We start from the raw sequence: 8,510 nt of genomic DNA on the forward strand, positions 1-8,510 counted from the left end.
GGGGAGGGGCGGGGCCAGGCTGGAGGGAGGTGAGGTGGGGCGGAGCTGCCCCAGTTCCTGGGGGGGGGGTGGCAACTGCAGCAGGACGCCAGCAGAGGGCGCCATGGCCCTGGGGACAGAGACAGGGCCAGGCTGTCAGGCAAACAGGGAAAGCTCTGTGCGTGTGGGGACCTGGCCGGCCACCCACTTCGGAATGCCTCTGGCCTGGGTTCTCCAGGACTCCCTGGCTCCACAGACAGCTCTGCTAGCATGAAGGGCCAGGGTTTGGCTCAGAGTGCGCATGGCGGAGAGGCCCCATCTCTCCCCTCCACCCCCACTCCCCCAGCCACCAGGGGGACGAGGGAGGGGGAGCTGTGCAGCCAAGCCCTGCAGCAGGCAGGACAAGCTGGAGGTGTCACAGCACACAACCACCAGTGACTGTCCCTGAGCGCTTTGTGCTCAAGGCTAATGCCTGACCACTTAGCCACAGCTCCATTTCCAGTTTTCTGGTGGTTTACTGGAGATGGAGTCTCACGGACTTTCCTGCCTGGGCTGGCTCTGAACCAAGATCTCAGATCTCAGCCTCCTGAGTAGCTGGGATGACAGGCGTGAGCCACCATCTGCTAACGGTGTCATTCTTAAACTATGTGCACGTGACACCCAGTGGGGCCAAGACCAAGCCAGAGTGCAGCCAGGGCAGGTGCTAGTGCCTGCCGGAGGCAGCCCATGGACCAAAGCCACGGGCGGTGTGGGCAGGGGCCGGCACGCGCCCGGCTAGGAGAGCTGAGCCACGCCAGAGCCACAGCTTCCCGGCCAGCAGGGCCCCACACAACGTGTCTGCGTCTTCATCTCCATGCCTCAGGGTGAGGGCAAAGGAGGCAGGGCCAGCCCACACGGGTGGCTCAGGTCACACCCAACTCCCCTTCACGAGTCCACACCCCCAGGAAGGGCAGGGACCCTCCCTCCCCCAGAGCGTGCCTACCTGCAGGCGTGGATGGGGAGGTCCTTGGTGTAGTACGTGTCTTCCTCATCCTCCTCGAAGTTCAGCTCCGCCAGCAGCTGGCTGGTCTTGGCCACACTGTCATCCACAGCCCCATTCTGCAGGACGCCCTCGGGTCCAACCTGCAGAGGGACAGTGGCGCCATCACCGGGCGGCCCCGGGCGCACCCACCACTCCAGCCAAAGCCGCCCTGATGCTGACCCAGGTGCATTCCCCTGTCTGACTGACTCGTGAACTGGACAACTACTTAAAAAAGAAATACAGGGCTGGGAAGGTGGCTCAGTGGTAGAGCGCTTGCCTTGCATGCCTGAGGCCCTGGTTCGATTCCTCAGCACCACATAAGCAAAAAGAAAAAAGCTAGAAGTGGCGCTGTGGCTCAAGTGGTAGAGCACTAGCCTTGAGCTGAAGAGCTGAGGGACAGCACCCAGGCCCAGAGTTCAGGCCCACAACCGGACCCCCCCCCAAAAAAAAAAAAGAAAGAAAAAAGAAATACAGCGGGGCACCAAGGGCTCACGCCTGTAATCCTAGCTACTCAGGGGGCTGAGATCTGAAGACTGCTCTTCAAAGCAGAAAAGTCTCTGAGACGAGACGCTTCAATTAACCACCAAAATGCAGGAAATGGAGTTGTGGTTCAAACGGGAGAGCACTACCTGCAACACAAAAGCTCAGGGACAGTGCCCAGGCTGAGAGTTCAAGTCCCAGGATGGAGACGAGACAGACAGACTGACACACACACATAAAAATGAATGCCATACGTAAATTTAAAGCTCTTGAGTTTTTTAAAGGGGCCCCAGCGGCCCAGGCCCCGCCCACTACTGTGCCACGGGCCTGGCTGCAGGAGCTAAAGAGCTGCAGGCCGAGCCCCTCCCCGCCGAGCCCCCTCGCCACAGCGCAGCTGCCAAGGCAAAGCCTGTCCCGGGAGACCTGCCCTGCACCTCAGCTGACTGGAGCAGTGAACTCCAACACAGGCAGGCCGTGAACGGACGGATGGGCACCACACCATGCACCCCCCCCAGCTGCTCTGAGTGCCACAAGAAGGAGGTGGGGCATGGCTGGGGCAGGGGCCAGGGGCAGGGGGCCAGGGGCCAGGGCAGGGGCAGGTCTGAGCTAGCAGACAGAGCAGAAACCACCTGAGGCTGGAAAAGCCCCGTCGCAAGTTCCCACATCAGCCATTGGTGGCCCCAGTCAGAACCCAGCCCGAAGCTGTGGGGGCCGAGGCCGAGCAGGACACACAGATCCCTGAGGCTGTGGCCTGACCCTCGTGACCGGCATCTGCCACATGTAGGAGGCTGAGATGTGCGGGTTGCAGTTCAAAGCCTGGACAGGGAGCAACGTCCATGAGATTCTTGGCCTCCAAATAATCACCAAAAAGCCAGAAGTGGAGCTGTGGCTCAAATGGTAGAGTGTCAGCCTTGATCAGAAAATCTCAGGGACAGCACCCAAGCCTTAAGTTCAAACCCCAGTAGTAGCTTAAATAAAGAAAATACAGCCGGGCGCCAGTGGCTCACACCTGCCATCCTAGCTGCTCAGGAGGCTGAGATCTGAGGATCATGGTTCAAAGCCAGCCTGGGCAGGAAAGTCCATGAAACTCTTATAAGCCACCAGAGAACCAGAAGTGCTGTGGTCCAAATAAATGGTAGAGTGCTCGCCTTGAGCTGCAGAGCTCAGGGACAGCGCCCAGGCCGAGATCAAGTCCCACATCTGATAATTAAACACAACACACACACACACACACAAAAAAAAAAACCCACAAAACAATCAGTGCACAGCACGGGGCTGTGGGCGGCAGTCCGTGCACACCTGCCCAGCCGCTGTGCAGCCGGCCTGTGGTCACACGCTAGTGCTGCCCCCTCAAGAGCCAGTTATAAAACACACGAAACACAATCTGCCGCTCAGGCCTCCCAGTGAGCGAAGGCCGCCACTCCAGACCCAGGTGGGCCTTGAACCCAAGCCTGAGTCATTTCCGGTGTACGCTCCTGCATTCCCCTCCCCCTGCAGCAAGTCCTAGCTTCTGCACCCACCCCGCCCCACGGCCCGGCCCCAGGGTGGCCGGCGAGTGCAGAGAGAAGGGGGGCACAGAGCACATCACCCACGCCACCCACAGGGAGGCCCCTGGAGTGCATCGCCGCCCTTACTTCATAAAGCTGGAGACGTCCGCCAATGCCTGCGCCTGCGCGGCGAGGGGGGGGGGGACTAAGCAGACCCCTGCGGCTGGCTGGCCGTGCCAGGCTGGCCTCAGGCCACCCTCCTCTGCGGCCCAGCAGCACGGTACCGACTGTGGGAGAACCAGCCCGGGCCGGGGCAGCATGACCGCGCTTTCACGCACGCACGCACGCGGCCCTTCCTGCCCAGTGCCACGCACCCCACCTCTGCCTGAGCGGGTCTGTTCACTCACCCCTGACGTGGACCCGGCTGGCTGCAATTCTGATGGCCGTCACCCCGCCGTCTCCCCGGCCACCCAGGGCCACGCTCCGGCGGCTGTCTGTGCCCAAGGCAGGAGACAGCGTGCAACTTCTGCAGGCAGAACCTGGGCCAAACCCCAGTCCACAACCCAGAGCGGCCCTGGCAGCTCACACGGGCTCCCCAGGAGGGCAGCCCCACCCCTGCTGCTCCACCACGCCCTCCCACCAGCACCGGCTGCCCTGGCCAAGGAGGGCGCTCGTTCCCTCGATGGACTGCGGCTCCAGGTGTGGGGACACCTGGGACCCCCACAGGGCAGGCAGGTGCTGTGGCAGAGCACCCCACCCCTGGCCCGCGTTTCCTAAGGTTCTGCATGTAAATAAGCCAGCCTGGCGACAGCAGCTCACACCTGTCACCCTAGCTACTCACAAGGCTGAGACCTTAGGGTCTTGGTTCAAAACCAGCCCAGGCAAACGAGCTTATTTCCAAACAAGCACCAAAAAGCTAGAAGTGGAGCAATGACTCAAGTGGTAGATCTCTAGCTTTGAACAACAACAACAAAAGCTAAGCAAGAGCCAGGCGCTGGTGGCTCCCGCCTGTCATCCCAGCTACTCAGGAGGCTGAGATCTGAGGATCACAGTTCAAAGCCAGCCCGGGCAGGAAAGTCTGTGGGATTCTGATCTCCAATAAACCACCAGAAAACCGGAAGTGGTGTTGAGGCTCAGGTGGTAGAGCGCTCATGAAGAGCTGAGGGACAGTGCCCAGGCCCAGAGTTCAAGCCCCATGACTGACATACTCTCTCTCTCTCTCTCTCACACACACACACACACAGCGCAAAAGCACTGGGCCCTTAACTCAAGTGCTTTCCTGTAGACTGGGTTGCAGAGGACAGAGACCCCACACCACCGGGAGGACCAAGCTGCTCATCCGCGCCACATGCACTCGCCCTGCCCTGGTCAAGGGCACAGCTGGATCTCAGTGAGCCTAAGGCCACACCACAGCTCCAGGAGACAGTGGAGCCCGGGCACAAGGCTTCTGGAGGGGGAGGGGAAGGGGGAGGGGAGAGGAGGAGGGGGTGGGGAGGGAGGATCTCTCCACCTGCCTACCCACTCCCAAACACACCAGCACCTGACTGCAGTTTCTCCACCCACTCTGAAACTCGGGAGATCAACACATCTGGAAATGTCCCGGGGTGGGCTGGGAAGAGGGCTGGCTGGCAGAGGCCTGATCTGTCTCCTCACACGGGGCCTGAGGGCAGGCCCCTGAGGGGGATGGGGCCCACCAAGGCCTGGCAGCCACGGCCCCCGGACCCTGCGGAGGAAAAGCACCGGCGACCGCCCGCCTCCCGCACCTTTGCACAATGGCCCTGTGCCCTCAGCTGGGCCGTGCCTGCCCCACACCCCCTGTGGCCCCACACCCAGAAGCGCCAGCAGTCCAGAGGACCCAACAGCACTGCTAAGAGCCAGCCGGATGCTCCAAACCTAACGAGTCCCCGTTACTCTCCACCACAAGGTGTAAACACAAACGCAGGGCTCGGGCCCCTCCACAGCTGGCTGCACAGCTCATTCTGAAAAACTCCCAACCTTCAGAAGGCCAAGGGCGCCCCGCCGCCTCCCCAGTCCCAGAGCCGGGGGCCGGCCCCCTCCCCCCAGGCCCTCCCCAGGCTCCACCACAGCCACAGCCCAGTCCCCGACGGCTGTCTGAAACACAGCAGCTGCACCCACACACGCTCCTCCAGCCGGAGGCCGCGGCCATCCTTCCTCACAGAAGTGACCCCAGCAGCCGGGCACAGGTGGTTCACGCCCGTCATCCTAGCTGCTCAAGAGGCTGAGATCTGAGGATCCAGGTTCAAAGCCAGCCCGGGCAGGAAAAGCTGTGAGGCTCTTATCTCCAAGGAACCACCAGAAACCCGGAAGTAGCGCTGTGGCTCAAGTGGTAAAGCGCTCGCCTTGAGCTGAGGGACAGTGCCCAGGCCCAGAGTTCAAGCCCCACGACCGACAAAAGAAAAGTGAGCGCAGCGGTGCGGCTCTGGCCTCGTCACCCCCCCGCTGGGGGTGTGGCCCCGGACCCTGCTGTGTGGGAGCAGGCGCCCACTGCACCAGCACCGCACCCCTGCTGATGCCGCAGGTGAGGACGGGGACCCTCCAGGGCAGGGGCAGACACCCCGTCATGAGGCATGCTGCCTGCTAGGCCTGGCACGGGAGAGCCTAGAGTTATGCCCCCCCCAAGTAATTTAGCCAAAGGTGATTCAGAAAGCCCGCCAGGCAGGGGGACTTGCAGAAGGGGAGAGGGGGAGGGACCCCGGAGGAGGGAGACCCGTGTGGGTCTGCTCTCCACTCTTGCACACGGCAGCGCCCCCGTCCCCACGTTTCTCAGGAAGGGTGGAGTTGGAGCCCGACTCCGGCACCATGCGGGCTCGGTGCCTTCTGAAAGCAGCAGCAACTTGAGGGAGCAGGGCCCCAGCCCCTCAGCCGCATGTACCGGCCGGAGGTCGGCTTGGGACAGGACAGGCCGGGCTGCAGAGGGAGGACCAGCCCCAGAGCTAAGGCTCAACCAGCACCGCAGGACATCAGCCCCGCCTGATGTCCTGACCACGAGGGTGGGCACAGAACAGTGACAACCACGTTCTGTGCCAGTCCTGGGGCTTGAACTCACAACCTCACCCTCTCCTCTGGCTTTTCAACTCAAGGCTGGTGCTCCACCACTTGAGCCACAGCTCCATTTCTGGCTTTCAGCTGGTTAATTGGAGTAAAGAATCTCATGACTCACAACTGTAAATCCTAGCTACTCAAGGAAGCTGAGACCTAAGGATCATGGTTTAAAGCCAGCCTGGGTAAAGTTCATGAAAGAAAAAAAAGGGGGGCTGGGAAGGTGGCTCAGTGGTAGGGCGCTTGCCTTGCATGCATGAGGCCCTGGGTTCATCAGCACCACATACACAGAAAAAAAAAGCCGGAAGTGGCGCTGTGGCTCAAGTGGTAGAGCGCTAGCCTTGAGCTGAAGAGCTGAGGGACAGCGCCCAGGCCCAGAGTTCAGGCCCCACAACCGGACCCAAAAGGAAAAGCTCCTAGACGGAGCCCAGCCCCGGGTTCAAGCCCCAGGACCGGCACCACAAATAAACAAGAATCTCTCCAATTTTTCTGCCCTGGTCCGCTTCAAACCACAGTCCTCCTACCTCAACCTCCTGAGTAGCTGAAATTGCAGGCGTGATTCACAGGCCCCGGCGGCATAGCTGTTTTTTCTTTTTTTCTGTCGATCATGGGCCTGGGCGCTGTCCCTCAGCTCTTCAGCGCTCTACCACGTGAGCCACAGCACCACCTCGGGCTTTTTTCTGCTTATGTGGTACTGAGGACTGGAACCCAGGGCCTCATGCATGCGAGGCAAGCGCTCTACCATGGAGCCGCCCTCGCAGCCCGAGCGTGGCCGTTTTCTATCAGAGCCAGCCCAGCAGGCCAGGGCCCTGTCCACATGGGTGGGCACAGCCACACTGGGGTGGAACTGCAGCCCCGCGGGAGGCAGCAGTAAGCGTGGGGACACACGGGCCCACGCTCCAGAGCCCCTCGAAACCTGCCAGGGAGTGGCTCCATTCCACAGGGAGAGCAGTGAGAGGAAGCGCGTGTCCAGATCTTGGAGCTCCTGGGTGGTGTGGTGTCAGCCTCTCCCCAGTCGGCCCAGATCTGGGCAGAGAAATTCACTGCACAAAGGGAGAACTTGTGGCCTGGACCCCCAGGGCTTGTAGAAGAGGCCTCTCAAATGGAAGTCGGGTTTCAAGTGTCAGGGCCACGGGTTGGAGGCTTGGCTCGGTTGATAGAGCGCCAATGAACATCAAATCGGGTACTAAGTTTGAGTCCCCATCTTGAAACAACAGGGCAGGCCAGGCTCTGCCAGGGCCAGCCGGGTGGGGGCGCAGCCTTGGGCCGGAAGGTGCTGGCAAGGTAGGCTGCAGGACAAAGTCCAGCCCAGGAGAAGCTCTGGGGCCGCTCCTGCGTCCCTGCCACCAACCCTCTTCCTCTTTTGTGGCGAGCTAACCATGTCCCCCCAAGGCTGGAGGCGCAAGCTCTGAGCCCGTCTCAGGCTTTTCCGCTGAGGGTGTGGCTGGTGGAGCCCGGGAGGGAGCTCCCCTGTTCCTGCCCCAGGTGCCGGCTCTGTTTTCAGGAACCTGAGCAGAGGAGGAAGCATCCCAGCTGCAGGCCGGTGGCTGCCTAGCCAGCACTTCCCCAGCGCCTGCTAGAGCCGTGTGGCAGGGGAGGCCCAGGAAAGGCCAGATGCTCAGAAGGAAAACGGTCCCGGGAGCTGGTGGCTCACGCCTGTCATCCTAGCTACTCAGGAGGCTGAGATCTGAGGATCGCGGTTCAAAGCCAGCTGGGGCAGGAAAGTCTGAGAGACTCTTTATCTCCAATAAACCACCAGAAACCCGGAAGTGGTGCTGTGCTTCAAGTGTAGCACGCTCACCTTGAGCTGAAGAGCATGGAACAGCGCCCAGGCCCAGAGTTCAAAATCCACAACCCACAAAAAACAAAAAAAACTGTCCCTAGACCTCAGGCCAGCACCCCATAGCTGGGCCTCGGGGCTGCCTGTCTGTGAGCCAGCCCCCACCATCCGCCTCCACCCCCACAGAGCCAAGAGCCGCTGCACAGGATGGGCATCAATGGGCCTGGCAGCCCAAGGAGATGCCGCAGGGAAGCGTGGCAGCCGCCTCTCCCAGGGCTGGACACAGCGGCACCGGGACCCAGCCACCTCCCTGCAGATGCACTGCCACACGAACCCAGGTGCCAAGACTGCACCGGGCAACACCGTCCACAACAGCCAACAGGTGCAACAGCTGCTCGCGGAACGGTAAATGCCTCGTACCTGGTGCCCCCAATGGAGTACTACTGAATTGTAAAAAGGACGGGGGGGGGGGGCTGGGCAGGTGGCTCAGTGGCAGAGCGCTCGCCTCGCATGCCTGAGGCCCTGGGTTCGATTCCTCAGGACCACATAAGCAGAAAAAGCCGGAAATGGCACTGTGGCTCAAGTGGTAGAGCGCTCGCCTTGAGCTGAAGAGCTGAGGGACAGCGCCCAGGCCCAGAGTTCAGGCCCCACGACCGGACCCCCAAAAAAAATAAATAAAAAATAATAAAAAGGAGCAAGGCAC

General features: G+C 61.2%; 1 protein-coding gene across 1 annotated transcript in view; it reads right to left on the reverse strand.

Moving 5' to 3' along the window:
- Positions 1–5,789, reverse strand: part of Upf1 (UPF1 regulator of nonsense transcripts homolog (yeast)) — a 16,092-nt gene extending 10,303 nt beyond the window's left edge. Inside the window, exons 1-4 of the mRNA XM_013028318.1 lie at positions 5,696–5,789; positions 3,375–3,461; positions 3,115–3,254; positions 962–1,101 (exon numbers count right to left, since the gene is read on the reverse strand). Coding sequence (XP_012883772.1) covers positions 962–1,101; positions 3,115–3,254; positions 3,375–3,461; positions 5,696–5,789 — 461 coding nt within the window. The remainder of the gene's footprint in view (positions 1–961; positions 1,102–3,114; positions 3,255–3,374; positions 3,462–5,695) is intronic.
- Between the last annotated feature and the right edge of the window lie 2,721 nt (positions 5,790–8,510).

The sequence above is a fragment of the Dipodomys ordii genome, unplaced genomic scaffold (genome assembly GCF_000151885.1).
Source record: "Dipodomys ordii isolate 6190 unplaced genomic scaffold, Dord_2.0 Scaffold108, whole genome shotgun sequence".
Taxonomy (NCBI): domain Eukaryota; kingdom Metazoa; phylum Chordata; class Mammalia; order Rodentia; family Heteromyidae; genus Dipodomys; species Dipodomys ordii.